Source organism: Chrysochloris asiatica, unplaced genomic scaffold (assembly GCF_000296735.1).
Source record: "Chrysochloris asiatica unplaced genomic scaffold, ChrAsi1.0 scaffold00027, whole genome shotgun sequence".
Taxonomy (NCBI): domain Eukaryota; kingdom Metazoa; phylum Chordata; class Mammalia; order Afrosoricida; family Chrysochloridae; genus Chrysochloris; species Chrysochloris asiatica.
The window spans coordinates 17,092,239-17,109,955 of NW_006408545.1; the positions used below are offsets into that span (position 1 = coordinate 17,092,239).

The window sequence follows — 17,717 nt, forward strand, 5'->3', positions numbered from 1 at the left end:
TCTGCCACAAATTCCCCCAGCTGTGAGTCTTCCAACCTTCTAAGTATTCCTTTATATGTGGTTCAGAGTTCTGGGACCATCCCCTGAGCCTGCTTTGTCGGGTATTCTGTGTTGTTGTTGGCGGAGCTCTCTGCTATACGTCCACCCGATCCGCCATCTTGTTTGTTCTCTCTCCTTCAGCATTTCTTAATGGTATACTTGAAAAATATGAAGATATTTGTCTAGTAACAATTGGCACTTAATCAGGGCACAGTCCTGGGTGGTACTAATGGTTAAGTACTTATAACTGTTAACTGAAAGGGTGGTGATTTGAACTTAGAGGCATCATGTATTACAGGCCTGGTATGGAGCCCTGCTGTGGCACTGTACGATAAGCACTGAACTGTTAACTGTTTAGTGGTTCAAACTCACCAGCTGCTTTTCAGAAACCCTATACAGGATCACTCTGAGTCAGAACTGACCCAATGACTCTTAACAACAGCATCAGTCTACTTCGGAAAGGCTGAGTCTTGGAAACTCCAGGGAGTAGTTCAACTCTGAACACCTGGGGCACAGTGAGTTGGAACTGAAAAACAAGTAGACAGCACATCAGATCTGTCTCCAATTGTAGTATTTCCAGGAGTACTTTGGTATAGCAATTGAAGCTAAAAGAACCAATCACATATGCAAGGTAAATTTCAGACAGGCGATCTTACCACTCCGTTCTATTTAGTTGAGGATGAGCACTCATTTGACTTCCACAGGCCTGTGAGGAGCAGGCGGCCTGAGAATACAAAAGCCTGGCTTTAAGCGTTTCCACTTAAGCAAACTCGTCACTTCAGTATTCTCACTTCCAAATTCAGGATAATAAAAGCATGTCTTTCTTGAGACTGTGGAGATTAAATGAAATTACCTATATCCCATTCAGTGTCGTCCTGCCCAGTCCTAATTTGTTACAATGCTATTTCTCCAAGCTCTGTATACTACTACACCAGTCAGCCAAGAAGAATGTGGTGGGTGGTCCTGTTCAGTCATGGTCTTTGATCATTGGACAAAGTCTGTTAAGAGCTTGTGCCATAGAGTCTGACACTCAGGCTGGGCTTTGCCTCTTAAGAGCAGTTGTGAGAACTTGACCTTTCTTAGGCAGTGGGAGCTTCTATTGACTCATGTATGTTGCCAGCTGCTCTTGGATTGGCTCCCAACTCACAAGAAAACACTGCCCAACCCTATGGTAGCTCCAGGATCCATTGCCGGTCAGACCATTGTGAACCATAGCGTTCTCACTGGCTGATTTTAGGAAGTAGATTGTCAGGTCTTTCTTCTTGAAACCTGCTTTGTTGTTGTTGTTGTAAAGTGCTGTTGAGTTGGTTCCAACCCATAGTGACCCTGTATAGGGTTTTCGAGGAGCAGCTGGTGAGCTTGAACCACCGACCTTGCAGTTCAAATGGCTTTGTGGTCTGGCGCATTAACCCACAGCATACCTACTTAGCATCAATAGAAACACACAAGCCTCCACTGACAGGTGGCTGGTGGCTGGGCTTGATGTGCACTGACCAGGAAATCGAACTCTAGTTTACCGCATGGAATGTGAGCATTCTAGCACTGAATCCACACTACCTCTTTGCACATCTATAGGATGGGGTCAAAATAATAATACATACTTCACAGACAGTTGTATTTGATGGTATGGTGCATGTGTCTGGCACACGTCTAATGTGAAATAAATACTAGCTACAATATTATTATTTTTGTTTTGCTACATAAACTGCCTCCCTGACAAGAAACTTATTGAAGGTAAGATGCCTTGGACACAGTAGTCACTCAGCCAATATTAGTTTCCTTCTTTGATTATGTGGGCTAAAGAACCATTTGCTTCTTCTCCTAGATTATCTCCTGAATAACTTTCTCAACTATAACCGCATCATTATTTTTGTGATCAACGACTTCATTCTGTCCTTACCAGCTGACCCAGAGGAGCCACGCATGAGGAACTTGTTGAACTTTGGACAGCTTCACCAGTTACTCACCCAACCTATAAATTAGCTGGAGAAACCTCAGGCTGTCAGTGAGACAAAAGATTTTAAACTAGAAAGGGAAGGATTGGTGAGGGCAAACCAGCTCCCAGCAGCTTGGCAGAGACACCAGCTCCACTGAGCTTGCAAGATGAGGTCATTTGCTTTCTCTAGGGAAATGAGTGACAGAGGAACAGGCATATGAGCCAATGGAGAGTGAGATCAGAGGGGATGTCCTTAATGCATTCCCCAATGGGATGCAGTTTTGCTTTTTTTTCTGCCTCTCTCTCTCTCAGAGCATTAGACCAACCACTCACTGGGAAAACAAGTGTTGGTGCCAGAGCTTTCAGTGGGTTCCAAGGCCACTCTTTCTGAGACAGGTACTTTAATCCTCCTGCTTTCAACTCAGGGTCATTCTGTACATACTAAGGGGACCTGGGGGTGTCTTGATGGGATCAAATCACAAGATGAACAGGCCACCACTTGGCTTGCTCCTTTCCTCCTTGGCAGCTAGTTATTGTTAGCTACAGAACTTCAATTTTATTAGAGCTATTTTGAGAAAGTTGTTGGGAGGTGATGTGAAACAGTGGCCAGTAAGGAGACAAGTGGCAGTCTTTCACTTCCGGGGAGCCAAAGCGGGCTCCCTTCCTCAGGTCTGCCTCTTGCTCAGATCCTTCCCTTCTCTTCTCTCTGCCCTAGCAACCCTGTTCCTTCTCAGCTAGCCAACTCACTGGGCACTATCAGATAAACTCACAGCTGTAGCAATGCCCATACTGCTTGAGAAATAATGGTAGCTTTGGAAACTTCAAGTCTCATAGTACGAGTACTTCAGGGCAGAGGGCACTGATAGTAAGTCTCACAAGTCAGCCCCTTCACAGACCCACCAACTTCTGAGAAAAGGCACATCTTACATGTGGGTAGCTGTGGTTTGTACCATGTGGCCCAATGCTCTGGCTATTGCTTTTTGAATAGGAAAGGGCAACTGTTGTAAGGGCAGAAGATTTATAAACTGCTATAGGCCAATATATGGGTCTGGTGCTTATATTTTGTCCAATAGTGATAGCATGTAGTTGATATTAAGGCTAGAGTCACCCAGCGCAGTAACTCATGGTCTCCCCACCCCATCCCTCCAGTGATCTCCTCCCATACCAAGGCCATGCAGAATCCTTAGTAATGTTTTTTTGTACAAATGCTACTCATTAATTGTAATTCCTGTATTTCATTGAATATAATGGTATTCAGGGAAAGGAAGAGTATATTACTAATTGGAGGGTGGACACATGTGAACTCGGGAAAAGGGGAAGGCAATATACAATGAGAGGCAGGTCAGCAAAAAATGATGGAAGCAGGGGAAGACACTGGGAAGAGTGCAAGAGTTAAAGGCAATAGACTTAAATAATCCTGCAACAATGGTGATCTATGTATAATGACATGCAGGAGAAGGAATGGTATTTTCGAAAGTTGGACAATGAATAAGGAAGATCATAAAAGAATCAATGCATTTGAATTATAGTGTTGGAGAAGAATATGGTAAGTGCCATGGACTGCCAGAACAAATAGGTCTGTCTGTCTTGGAGGACTAGTCAATACGCTCCTTGGAGGTAATGATGGAGAAATCCTAGAAAGACTTCTTTCACTTCAACTTACCTCTTGCTGTTTTATCATAACTAATCACTTAGGACACATGATCAATACGTGATATGTCAGGTGTGTGGTTGAACATGATTCTATAGTACCTTGCAGGTTCAGGTCCATGGCAAGCTTTTCTTTCACATGAGGTGCCAGAACTCATTCTGAGTTATTGGTGCAAGATAAGAGACTGATACTTCCAATTTACAGAAGCTCTGCCTTCATCTCATTAGGTTCTTTTTCAACAGTGGATCATACTTGAAAGCATCTCAACCACCTCAAGAAAGTTTCCTGGATTTAATAAAGACTCATCTTCCTTGTGGCTATGCACGACCAAATTCTGCTTGACAAGACACCGTGTGATGTCAAGTAATCTGTGCAAGTGTCCCTCCACCTCTTCTTTTTCATCTCCCTCAAAGCAATAGTTTAGGCATCAATGGTTCTGCACAGCCTCAGCCCTGCAGCCAAAGTTCTCCATTTTCCATGCCAGCACAAGTTCTCATATGGATGTTTCATATGTACTTCGGGCTCAGTTTCTACTACTTCTGAAACTCAGTCACAGGTTTGGATGTTGTATCTCTACCACTAGCAGCAAACAGCTGGCAGCAAAAACAGTATAAATTCTTCCTGACAAGTGAATCCCTGACCGCAGAATTTGGCTTCACCTTGTAGAGCCAGTCTTTTGAAAGCTGGTGCCCATCTATCTCCTTTTGCTTTTGCATCTTGCCTTCCCACAGCTCTGAATGATCCATCACTGTTCTGGAAAGAAGCACTTCCCCTTTTAATGATTTCAAACCGAAAATTATCTGGAACCGGTATCTCTCAGAAAAAAAACATACAAAATTGGACAATCTTCCTCTTTAACCTCACTCATATCTTTATAGCATCAGGACTAGAGTCATTTCCAGGACTGTCTTCTGCTTCAAACTCTGCTCTTTCTGCAGAATGCATGCTAGCATCAGAATCAGCTTTACCTGATGAGATGACAAGCATGTCTTTTGATGAGCCCTGGCCATCATCTGAACTTTTGACATATTGAAATACGGATACAGCAAGTGTTTTGAGTGATGTAATTCTTGTTTCTCTTGCCTTCCTTTGCTGACATCCACTTCACCATTTTGATTTATGCATTCCATGTGACATGGTGGAATATCCACACACAATTAAAAAATGATAAATTGACAATATTTGAAAAAAAAAAAAACTAAAATGTTAATCTAATGAATATGTTCTATCAAATATAAGTTTTAATGTCATTTTTAAAGCATAATTCAAATTTAAATCCTGAAATTTTTATTAAAATCAGATGTATATTTGCTATACAGTGATTTTTAAAAAAAACTTTAAAAAGGCTATTATTTGCAATGTTGTCCATAGCTTGTCATGATCCACATTATCAAAAGCTTTTGCATAGTCCATAAAGCACAAGTAAGCAAACATTTTTCTGGTATTCTCTGCTTTCAGCAAGATCCATTTAACGTCAGACCTGATTTCCCTCATTCCACGTTCTCTTCTGAATCTGGCTTGCATTTCTAGCAGTTCCTTGTTGATGTACTTACTGTTGCAGCCATTTTAAAATTATCTTTAGCAAAATTTTACTGGTATGTGATATTAATGATATTATTTGATGATTTCCACATTCTGCTGGATCACCTATCTTTGGAATGGGCACAAATACGGATCTCTTCCCATCAGTAGGCCAGGTAACTACCTTCCAAATTTCTTGGCAGAGATGAATGAGTACCTCCAGTGCTGCGTCAGATTTCAATATGTATCCTGTCAATTCCTGAAGCCTTGCTTTTTGCCAATGCCTTCAATGCAGTTTGGACTTCTTTCTTTAATACCATCGGCTTTTGATCATATGCTACCTCTAGAAATGGTTGAATATGGACCATTTCTTTTTGGTACCGTGAGATTCTGTGCATTCCTTCTATCTTCTTTTGATGCTCTCTCATTCAATATTTTACCCATAGAATCCTTCAATATTGCAAGCTGAGACTTGAATTTTTTGTCTTCAGTTCTTTCAGCTTGAGAAATGCTGAGCTTATTCTTTACTTTTGGTTTGCTAACTCCACGTCTTTGCACATTTCATTATAATACTTGAATTTATCTTTTTGAGCCGCCCTTTGAAATATTCTCTTCAGCTTTTTTACTTCCTCATTTCTTCCATTTGGGTCTAGTATCTCTATGCTGGATATGGAGTCTTAGTCTGATGCTTGGTGTGATGCTTGGTGATGAGAGGCAGGTGCTGGATAAGTCCAGGTTTGAACCACAGTGTTGATGGTTCAAACTCTCCAGTAGCTACTTGGAAATCCTACACTGGATTGCTATGAGTCAGAACCAGCTTGACAACACTTAACAACAACATGTTGATATGCAGATGATACAACCTTGTTGGCTAGAAGTGAGGAGGACTTAAAATACTGATTAAGATGAAAGATTACAGCCTTCAGTATTGTACATCCGTGTAAATAAAACAAAAATCCACACAATTGGACCAATAAATAACAGTGTGATAAATGGAGAAAAGATCACAGTTTTCAAAGACTTCATTTTGCTTGGAGCCACAATCAACATTCAGGGTAGCAAAAAATCAAATGCTGTATTGCATTAGGCAAATATGCTGCACAAGACTTCTTTAAAGTGTTCAAGAACAAAGATATCAGTTTGAGTACTAAAGTATATTAGACCCAAGCCATAGTATTTTCAATAGCCTCAGAGGACAATGAATAAAGAAGACTATAGAAGAATTTATGCATTTGAGTTACAGTGTTGGAGAAAAATATTGAAAGGACCATTGGCTTCCAGAAAACAAATAACTCTGTCTTGGAAGAAGTAGAACCAGAACACTCCTTAGAAGCCAGGATGGTGAAACTTCTGCTCTCATACTTCAAATATGTCAGAGGGGACCCATCCCTGGAGAAGAACATTATATTTGGTTAAGCGGAAGATCAGTGAAAAAGAGGAAGACTCTCAATGAGATGGACTGGCACAGTGGCAGCAGCAATGGGCTCAAATGTAACAACTGGTACAGGACTAGACAGTGCTTTGTTTTGTTGTGAATAGGGACGCTATGAGTTAGAACCAACTCGACAGCATCTAAGAGCATCATGACACATAGCATTTTCCCCTACTTTTCATGTTTTAAATGGTCAATTTCTCTACTTGATTATCTAAGAGCTATATAGTCAATAATCGTTATGCATCTAAGTTTATTTTCCATTTTAATCAGCATAGTATGTGCATAGTTGCAAATAACTTATAAGTAATATCTCTTAGATTATATGAATTCTTAAAAAATTGCTTTGGAAAATCTTTCTGCACTGACCTACAACATTGTTAATTAGTTATTGAGTGAAAGCCTTTGAAATTTTTTCTCCTTTTCCTTTAATTGTGATCCCATTCTCTAAAAGCTTTTGATATAGGTTAACAAATACTACTTGCCATAATATTATAGCTAAAACACAATAAAATCAGTCATTATAAATACAATAGCAGCAATGAATACAGTAGTGCATGCTAGAAAGTTGTGTAGATATCATGTGACTCTAAGCATCATTGTGATTGGGTAATAATGACAGCTCTAACCATTACAGGGATGCCTGGTGTGGTGCTGTAGGATAAACATTGGACTGTTAGCTCAAGGTCAGTAGTTCAAACCCACCAGCTACTCCTTAGAAACCCTACACAATGTGTCTATGAGTCAAATCCAAATGCTGGAGCCATGCTCACTGAACTCCTGCTGTACAGGGGGTGAGGGAAGGTGTTGGACCCTTAACAACTCCCTAGATCCCACACTGAGTGCCAGTCTTCAAGGGAGGTTCCTGAAATGCCAACTTCCTGTGTTTCCCTATGGCCCCTCACAAGGAGCCCCTGTTTTGTGTCAACCTCAATGTGTCCCTCTTGTTCACAACCTAAAGGACCTAATAAAGAATTCATTTGGTCGGCTTTACAGAGTAGGCGCCCCGATGATGCAGTGGTTAAGCACCTGGTTGCTAGCCCAATGATCAGTGGCTCAAACCCACCAGCTTCCATAATAATGACAGCTTTAGAAACCTGATGGGACAGTTCTACTCTGTCCTGTTGTTGTTGTTATGTGCGGTGGAGTCGGTTCCGACTCATAGAGAGCCTGTACAGGGTTTCCGAAGCTGTAAATCTTCACGGAAGCAGAAAGCCTCATCTTTCTCCTGCGGAACAGCTGGTAGTTTCAAACTGCTGACCCTGAGGTTAGCAACCCGATTCACAATCCCTACGCCACCAGAGCTCCTCTACTCGGTCCTAGAGGGTCATCATGAGTTGGAATTGACTTGATAGCGGCAGGATTTTGGGGTGTGTGTAGGGATTTCCAGACAAGGGAGTAGAGGTTAGGAGACCAGAGCCAATTCACAGGTTACGTACGGAACCAGTACATGTGTCCTTATCTGGAAACAATGTTCTCCAAGGTTCAGGGTGGTGGCAAGGACTAAGGTGGGGAAGGTGGAAAGGAGAGCTGATTTCCAGTGAGAATGAAGAGGAGAGGAGATGAGTTCAGTTGCACAGATATCTGTAATGTTGTCGTACTTAACAAGTTTCTAAACATCAAGAATTGAGTTCTAAAGGACTCACAGGTCATGCTCTCTCGATGGCTCCAGTGGTTTCTGGGGACAGAGATTGTAGCTCTGCTGCCTTTGTTTACCTTGTTTACTTCACCAAACTTCTCTACACTGTGCTCATAGAGAAACGCGGTTGGTGAAAGGGGAGAGAATGAGAAGAAATCTTTCCTAAAATGCGTACTTTCTTATTTGCTATGGGTTCTAAAGGCCAACCTGTGGCTAATGCCCCTAGAGGCCTTGATGCCCACAACATGGCACTTAATGGAGAGAAGAGCTGAATGGATGTCCTCTTTATCTGAGAAACATCTTCAGTAAAGGTCTGATGCTGAGAGATTGCAGACCTAAGGGGAGGAGCTTTAGGGCCAAACTTCCACCCAAATTCACAGCTCCGTGTTCTCTCCTGGCAGGCCCATGGATGTAATGCAGATTGCAGTTGTTGGGGCAGGTGTGGTTGGGCTTTCCACAGCGCTGTGCATTTCCAATGTGGTCCCGAGGAGCTCCGTCACAGTGATCTCAGACAAGTTCACGCCGCACACCACCAGTGATGTTGCAGCTGGAATGCTTATTCCTCACACTTATGCAGGTGAGAGAGATTTCAGCTTCTGCTGTTAGAATGGAAATTGATGGGATTCTGTTCACAAAGACTGCTGGATATGGCAACAATTTTAACATCTATGTTCATTTCTTAGTGCTTCTGCTACAGAAATACCATTATGGATGGCTTTAAAAGGAAAAAAAAAATAATTTTCTCACAGTTTGCGAGGCTAAAAGACCAAACTTAGGGCACTAGCTGGAGGGAAAGGCCCTCTGTTTGCTCTGGTCCTTGTCTTAACCCTGACCTTCCTTACTTCCTTGGTTCTTACGTGTGCGTCTGCCTTTCTCAGTTTGTGTTTCTCATTACTGTGTCTGCTTGCTCCTCCATCTGTGCTGCTCCTTATAACTCGGAAGTGATGAGATTTACGACATACCCTACACTGATATGGCCTTATTAGCAAAACAAAAATTCCTCATTCCTAAACAGGATTACAGGATATGGCCTTATTAGCAAAACAAAAATTTCTCATTCCTAAACAGGTATAGGATCCAATCCATATGGGACATAACTCAATCCATAGCTGCATCCTATTGGGTTGTCTCTTAGGAAAGGCCCAGTTGTCTTGAAGGAGAAAAACAACCAACAAATGTATCGATAGAGCATTGGTAAGGGTTCTGCTCATCTCTTAGGGATCCAAGGTGATGGAGCCGCTGCCATCTTGAATGTCCTCAGTAGCTGTACCTCAAGAACTCTGGAGAGTCTGGTGTCAGTAATACAATGTAATCATCATCATCATCATCCATTGGAAGAGTGTGTCCCTTCTGAAGGAGGTTAAAAGTGCAATTCTATAAACATCATAGAAGATGGAGAATCAGAACTATTTAGTGAACAACACTAATAATGACCACATTATCACAGTAATGATAATTCTCTTTCCATTGGCACCAGTAATGACCATAAAGTTAGAGATTGCTTGTAATGGGACTAAAATGATCCTAACTTCTAAGTCAGTACAAAAACAGTCAGTAGATATCTAGGTCTGAAGATGCATAAATTGTTTAGCATGTCCATGCATCGTTTCTAGTCCTGTTTTCTTCACATGAGATGGGCAAGGGTGGGAAATAGTACCAAACAAACCAAAGATCACTTTGCAGCATATGAGATACATATTCATTGCCTCATTTCAGTTTCTCTTTTTCCTTTAAATTTAAGGTCTTTTTATAAAAAGAAGTTATACATACACATGGTTTAGATAGTCAGTTTACAAGAGTTTTTTTTTTTGTTTTTTTTTTTAAACCTGCTAGCAATATGGAATATGACAATTGCCTTGCCCTTTTACTAGGGAAACTTGTGGCCTGTGGTTCAGAAAGCGGTATTAGAGTTGCTCATTTGCTGGCGTGGCCCCGTCTGATGTGCATGTCTCGCTCTCTGGAATTGCTGTAGTCTGCATCTCTTAGACAGGCCCTCCAAATCTCTTAGCTTCTCCCCGGACTCCCTCCTATTTCTACCTCTTTTTCATTTGCTTTAGCTTTCTGGGATATTTCCTCACTTTTATCTTCCTATTAAATTTCTAAATATCGACTCCAATTTTTTTTTTATGTTATGTAACTTTTTTGTTCTCCAAATTTCCCTTTTTATTATCCTGTTTTTATGATTTGATTGCAGTATCTTTTCTTCTCTTTCTGAAGATACTAATAAAGTTTGTGTTTCTTCTCTCTGTATAGTTTCTGTTGCATCTTTCTGTTGGATGTTTTTGTTGCCATTTTTCACGTTGGAGTTTTCCTTGGCTGTGTGGTAATTTTCACCTGTCTGCTGACATTTAAGAGCAGGACCTGAAACAGTTGATGGGAATTTCTGAGCACTTACTTAGGGCTTGTTGCCTGTGGGCCTTTCTGTAGTCAAGACGGGAGATCATTTAGTTGGGGCACCACTAATGTCATTATATTTAAGTCATTTTTTTCTTGTGCTGATCTTGTTCCCCAAATAAAAGGATTCTGTTTCCTGGCTAGCAAGGGTGATATCCTGGATTCCAGCATTCTAGAAGGCAAAGACAGAAGAGGGGTGGGGTCTTAGCATGCAGTTGACATGTATTTCCTTAGCCCTTTTATTTTCAGTATGGCATCCCTGCCCTCACTTCAGCTTGATGTTTCCTAGTCCAGAGACTCCCTGTTTCACCTAACAGAGAAAAAAATCCAACTTATTCTAGAGTGGGAAAGGTAGCCCCCATGGCTTTATAGGTTCAGGAATTTGGTTTTGTTAACACTGATGAAGCTGGTGCACCCCTTGAGACCTTCTTTTCAGAAGCTATATAAAGAACCTGCTGTGCTTTCCAGATGTTATTTGTCTGGGCACCTTGTACATGACCTGAGTTCTCATGTGCATTTTTCAGGAGCCCCCTTGCTCACACCAGGCCTGAGTGAGTGGTCAGAAGGTTGCTGGTAGTCATGGAATCATCTTCAAAGAAGATTCATCAGAGTGCTTATTCAGATCACCCAGGCTAGAGTGCTCTCTTTGTGGCCAGGGGGCGGGTTCTCCTGAACCAGTATTCATGGCTGAGAAATCCAGCTGACCTACAGTTGATACTTAGGATAAAAGGTTTGGGGTCCCTTCCTGGGGGTGGGTTAATGAAAACATGATGAGTCACAAGGGGAGATCCAGGGAACCTACCCTCCTGAAACAAGGGAGTAGGGTCTGCATTGTGGGGGTGAGCTTCTGGGAAAGACCCTGCTGGCTTTCCCAACCAGAGCTACCATTTCTCTACAGCTCTCCACACCATGGGATCATGGACCAGCCAAGAGCAGCATTCTCTCGGCCAGCCAAATGCCACCTCTCCCTCAGAGTCTGTGTGTCAGGGCACCCCAGTCTCCTGATAGCTACACAGCAGTGGGTAGAGCAGGACTAGCTACAAGGGTCTTTTACTGTATTAAACATGAATTAGATCGATAGACTTGCTCTAACCAGTTGAACTGGAATCATCTGATCTTGGGAATGACTTTGGCAACATATGAATCTCAGCCACTATTTGGGGGCTCTGGAGTAGAAACAAGGAACCTGGTGATGCAGTAGTTAAGCACTTGGCTGCTAACTGAAAGAGATGGTTTGAATTCACCAGTCATTCTGCGGAATCAAAATGTGGTAGTCTGCTTCCATAAAGATTACATCTTGGAAACCCTAAAGGGCAGTTTTTCTCTGTCCTTTAGAGGTGCCATGAGTTAAAATCAACTTGTTAACATTAAGTTTGGTTTGGTTTTAGGATGGAAACAGGGGATGATTTCAGTACAACTCCAATACATTAGCGTAGATTGCTGGAGCTCATGAATATGAGGTCTAATTTAGCTTGCTCTGCAACTCATTTATTTCTTCATTATTTTCAAATCAACAGTCTGAGTCTGCAGTTTGGGAATACATTGTTAAGTCCAAGTGGGCACACGTTAAAGGCAGAACAGATCCACTGCTACAGAAATAGTTACTGACTCTATAACAAGTCAATTGTTTTAAAACCCTGCTACTGAAATGTTCTCATAGACCCGAAAACTGTGTCTGGAAGCACAATTATCTGCAGGGCCTTTCCAGCTCTACTGTGAATTCCAGGGGCATCTCTTCCAGCAGCTCTTCCAGGAGCTCTGGTAGCGTAGTGGTTACGAATCGGGTTGCGAACCTTAAGGTCAGCGGTTCAAAACTACCAGCTGCTCCACGGGAGAAAGATGAGGCATTCTACTCCTGTAAAGATTTACACCCTCGGAAACCCTGTACAGGGTCACTATGGGTCGGACCGACTCAACGGCACTTAACAACAACAACTCTTTCAGCAGAGCTGACCCAGTTTGCTGTTGGCTGCAGTCCCTCATCTCCTCTGTCACTATCCCTCCCATAATACCCCCTCAGGGTTACAGGTGATTTATTTCTGTTCTCCATCCTGACCCTTTCACAAAGATCAGACAACCAAAGACACCACCTAGAGCTGGATTCATTGGTGCTCTGGATTATGCTTGTTCTCTGTGCCCACATGGACACGTGCATTTTTGTGTTTGAACTTTGCCCCTTATGTCCTCACTGACAAGCCTGGCAGTCTTCCAGGTGCTGTCTGGGTCTAACCCCTTGTGTTCTGACGAGGATGCCTGGGGCCTGGGGAGTGTTGAAACACAGAGTTTGAGGGAGAGGTGGCATTTGGCTGGCCGAAAGAACGCTGCTCTTCACTGGTCCATGATCCCATGGTGTGGAGGACTGTGGAGAAATGGTAGCTCTGGTTGGGAAAGCCAGCAGGGCCTTTCCCAGAAGCTCACCTCCACAATACAGACCCTACTCCCTTGTTTCAGGAGGGTGGGTTCTCTGGACATCCCCTTGTCACTCATCATGTTTTCACTACCTCATCCCCAGAAAGGGACCCTTAGCCTTTCTCCTAAGTATCAACTGTGGGTCAGCTGGATGCCTCAGCCATAAACTAACTTATGTTGAGGTTGGTCACCAACACTTTGAAGACCTCTGGAATATACCTAGCCCAACACTCACCTTCTATCTGACTTCCCATGTTACATTTACTCCAATTGGTTGATTTCTCCTATGTAGTTTGTTATCTGAGTAGATGCAAATAAAGCTCTGGTCTCTGATGGATTCTCCACTGTGATTTAGTACTTTTAAATGCTTCTTCCTGAATATTTTATTTCCCAATTTCTAGGATGGAGTTTATCTGAAGTGGAGTAATTATCATCATTTTCTACTCTGTCCCACTTTGCTTTTTCCATGACTGTAGATATATCTGTTCACAAGCAGAAGCAATGGTTTAGAGAGACTTTTGATCACCTGTTTGCAATCGCCAATTCCTCAGAGGCTGGAGACGCTGGTGTTCATCTGGTGTCTGGGTAAGAGAGGAAATCAAAAGTTATTTTAGAATTTCAATTACCTTAACAAACACAAGAGCTCAACATAAAATATTTATAGAGTGTCTTCTGTCAGCAAAGTGCTGAAGTAGGAGGAATTAGAAAGAACGCTTTAGGCTTTACTCCAAAGAATTTAGGAAAGACGAATTATGGTATTCCACTTTGTAACAACAAACAACCATTATGGCTTCTCATCACAAATACCATTATAAGTTTCCTCAGGGAATATGCACTGATTTGCAAATACAGCCACGAAACTACATAACAGACAAATGCTGAGTTTGGGTTATATGGACCCAGTGAAGCAACGTGTAGTGATCGTTGGACCAGGTATATTCCAGAGGTCCTCCAAGGGTTGATGACCAACCTCAAAATAAGTTAGTTCATGGTGGAAGCTGATGATCAACAGCTGGTCTACAGTTGATAGCGTGTTTTCAGAGCTCAAGAACGAGGACAGGGCTGGGGACGCAGCTTTGCCAGTGTCAAGTTTATAGATGTTGCTGATGCTTTGAAAGACTGCAATCTAGCTCAGGGAGACTATGCAGAAGGAGACAGACAGAAGGAAGGCCCAGTGCAGCACACCAGTCACAGCTTACACAGGGACTGCTTTGTTTTCTTGCTTTTCAATAGCACTTTATTGTGTTAAGAAAGTTTACACATTAAGTCAAGTTCCCATTGACGATTCCATGGAAGTTGTTCGGTGACATTCATTACATTTTTCGCAATGTATCAACATTCTCTTCTGTTGTGTTCTGATTGTTCTGTAGGATAAGCACTAGACTGCAAACCACAAGGTTGGCAGTTCGAGTCCACCAACCGCTCAGCAGGAGTAAGAGGGAGCTTTCTGTTCTCACAAAGATTTACAGCCTTAGAAACACTATACAGGTCTCTATGAGTCAGAACCAACTCGTCGGCACTTAACAACAACATGAGACCAAAAGGTCAACATTTACTCTAAAGCAAAAATGAAAAGATAAAGAGGCAGGGAAACTGTTGTTGTTTTTAAGTGTCATTGAGTCGGTTACGAATCATAACAACTCTGTATAGGGTTTCCAAGGAGTTGTTGTTAGGTGCCACTGAGTCGGTACCGAGTCATAGCGACCATATGCACAGCAGAACGAAACACTTCCTGATCCTGGGCCAATAGCACCACTGTTGGCACACTTGAGTCCATAGATGCTGCCACTTGGCTAATCTATCCTCTTTTTCTGTGACTCTCCACCTTACCAAACATGATATCCTTCTCCAGTAACATGTCCCTCCTGACAATATGCCTGAAGTATGAGAGATGACGTTTGGCCATCTTGGCCTCCAAGGAGCACTCTGGCTGCACGTCTTCCAAAATGGATCTATTGGTTCTTTTGGCAGCCAATGGCACTTTCAATATTTTTCACCCCAACATAGAGATTCTGTTCAGCATGGAGGGTTACGGTTAGTCTTTTGATGTTTTGTTTACAATGTATACAAAGCATTGTGCAAAACAGAACATCTTTCCCTCAGAAAGTCATTTGATGTTGTTGTGTGCCGTCTAGTCAGTTCTGACTAATATCCACCCTGGATAGGGTTTCCAAATAGCAGCTGGTGAGTTTGAACTGCCGACCTTGCAATTCAATCCTATGTTGTGGTCCAGTGGTTATCCAACAGTGCCACAATGGCATTGTTGTTGTTAAGTGCCATCAGGTTGGTTCTGACTCATAGTGACCCTGTCCTGGGTTTCTGAAGAGCAGTTGGTAGGTCCGAACCACCGACCTTGCTGTTCAAACTGACATTTCCTGCAGTGCAACACCAGGACTCCATAATTGTTGTTGTTGTGTGCTGTGGAGTTGGTTCTGTCTCATAGTGACCCTGTACAGGGTTTCCGAGGCTATAAATCTTTACGGGAGCAGAAAGCCTCATCTTTCTCCCACAGAACAGCTGGTAGTTTCGAACTGCCAACCTTGAGGTTAACAGCCCAATTCATAACCACTATGCTACCAGAGCTCCTTAGGACTCCATAATAGTCAGAAGTAAATAAGGAAAATCTGTGCAAAAAGTTTTAATACAAAGAAAATTAAATTCAATCATTAAAAAACCTGTTACTTTTAAAAAATGTCTTATTCTCCAAACCAGGAACATTTTAAATTCAAGTTTTGCCTTATCTAAACCCAAGAGCAGGGAAGAAATAGATTTTTTTCTCTTGACGTTAAGAGCAAGTGTACTTTCAAAAAATGCTTTGAAGATAAAAACCCATAGCACTGTGTGACAAAGAGTGAACAGTAGTACACATTATGGACTTGAGTTAATAAGAAGCTATCAATATTGGTTTATCAATGGTAACAAATGTACCAGAGGGGTGTTACTAGTAGGAGAAATGGATGCAGGGGGAGAGGAGAGGCATATAGAACTCTGTACTTTCTTCTTTGTGCAGTTTTCCTGTAAACCTATAAAAATAAAGTGTACTTAAAAAAAAAAGGCTTGGTAAGGAGCATAGGGAGTTCACTACCATCTGTTATTTCACAAGAATTCAGGAAAAATTTCCACCTAATGTGTTTGAGTTGGCAGATATTTCGAAATCTTCCTACCGAAGAAATACCATTCTGGGCTGACGTGGTTCTGGGATTTCGAAAGATGACTGAGTCTGAGCTGAAGAAATTCCCTCAACATGTGTTTGGCCAGGCTTTTACAACTCTGAAATGTGAAAGCCCTTCCTACCTTCCCTGGTTGGAGAAAAAGTGAGTTGAAATGGCTCTTTACTGCTTCTTTTTATCTGTCACAAGTCATTTCTTAGTTTATTCATAAAATACATGTTGAAAGTACTTCTGTGGTCCTTCAGAGCTCTTTTGGATTCTCTTGCAACAAATGGTTGTTGTTGTTGTTAGGAACCCTTGAGTAGATTCCAGCTCATAGTGACCCCGTGTGAATTGTCCCATAGGATCTCCTAGGCTGTAACCTTTACACCTGCCAGCACTATATTGGACACTATTTTGTGGTCCATAGGGTTCTTATTCGTTAAATTTTAGAACTAGATTGTCAGGTCTTTCTTCCTAGTCTGTCTTATCCTGGAATTGTTGCTGAAACCTGTCTCCCATGGCTGACCCTGCTGGTATTTGAAATGTCAGTGATGTAGCTTCCAGTAGCTTTGTTGTCATTGCTAAGTGCTGTGGAGTTGGTTCCGATTCATAGCAACCATGTATAGAGTTTCCAAGAGTTGACGGTGGGTTTGAACTGCCAACCTTGTGATTAACAATCCCATACTTATCCTACAGCACCATATCAGGACTCCAGTATCATAGCAGCATACAAGTCACTACAGTAGAACAAACGGACAGACACGAAATCAGCCAAAATTACGTTGAATTTGCATTTTGGCTTTGTTACTTAGGAAACTGGACAAGGCACATCAAAAACTTCTCTTTTGTTTAGTCTGGAAATTGTGGATTTGTTGTGATTTATGGAACGTTGACTCTTTCAGCCCCCAAGAACAATGTAAATTATTGTGTAAATGTTAGGACAAGGACTTGAAGAAAGCACTATCAATAGTGACCTGGTTCTAGCATTTAAATGTTGTTGTTGTTAAGTGCTGTTTGAGTCCATTCCAACTTGTAGTGACCTCATATAGGATTTCTGAAGAGCAGCTGGTAGGTTTGAACTGCCCACCTTGTGATTTGCAGTCCAGTGCTGATCCTACAGCACCACACCAGGAGTCCTAGGATAATTGATTCATATAGTTCATAAATTCCACAAATCTTTGTAGAGTGCGTACTAGGCATATGCCTAGTACTGTGCTGAACTCTGGTCAAAAAAGAAGGGTAAAAGTTGAGTGCTGAGTTAAGGCATTTATTGTCTATTAGGGTAGTTTTATCCAGATTCCTAACATTTGCTTTATCATTTGTCTCTTTCTCTTTCCTTCTCTCTACACACATGTCTCTCTCTTTTCAGAACTGCTTGTTGCAGACATGATGTTCCTTTATTCCTAAATGCTTCCATGTGTGTTCCCAAAGAACAAGGACACTGCTTGCTTCAAGTCCTTTTCCTGACATTTACACAATAATTTGCATCTCTTCCATAAATACAATACTGTTGTTGGTGTTACATGCCATCCAGTCAGTTTTTT

At 41.9% G+C, this 17,717-nt stretch overlaps 1 protein-coding gene across 1 annotated transcript in view; it reads left to right on the forward strand.

The window, feature by feature from the left end:
* The first annotated feature begins 2,330 nt into the window (after positions 1–2,330).
* DDO (D-aspartate oxidase) overlaps positions 2,331–17,717 on the forward strand; it is a 36,866-nt gene continuing 21,479 nt past the window's right edge. The window contains exons 1-4 of the mRNA XM_006839932.1: positions 2,331–2,371; positions 8,620–8,795; positions 13,498–13,606; positions 16,159–16,335. Coding sequence (XP_006839995.1) covers positions 8,624–8,795; positions 13,498–13,606; positions 16,159–16,335 — 458 coding nt within the window. The 5' untranslated portion in view covers positions 2,331–2,371; positions 8,620–8,623. The remainder of the gene's footprint in view (positions 2,372–8,619; positions 8,796–13,497; positions 13,607–16,158; positions 16,336–17,717) is intronic.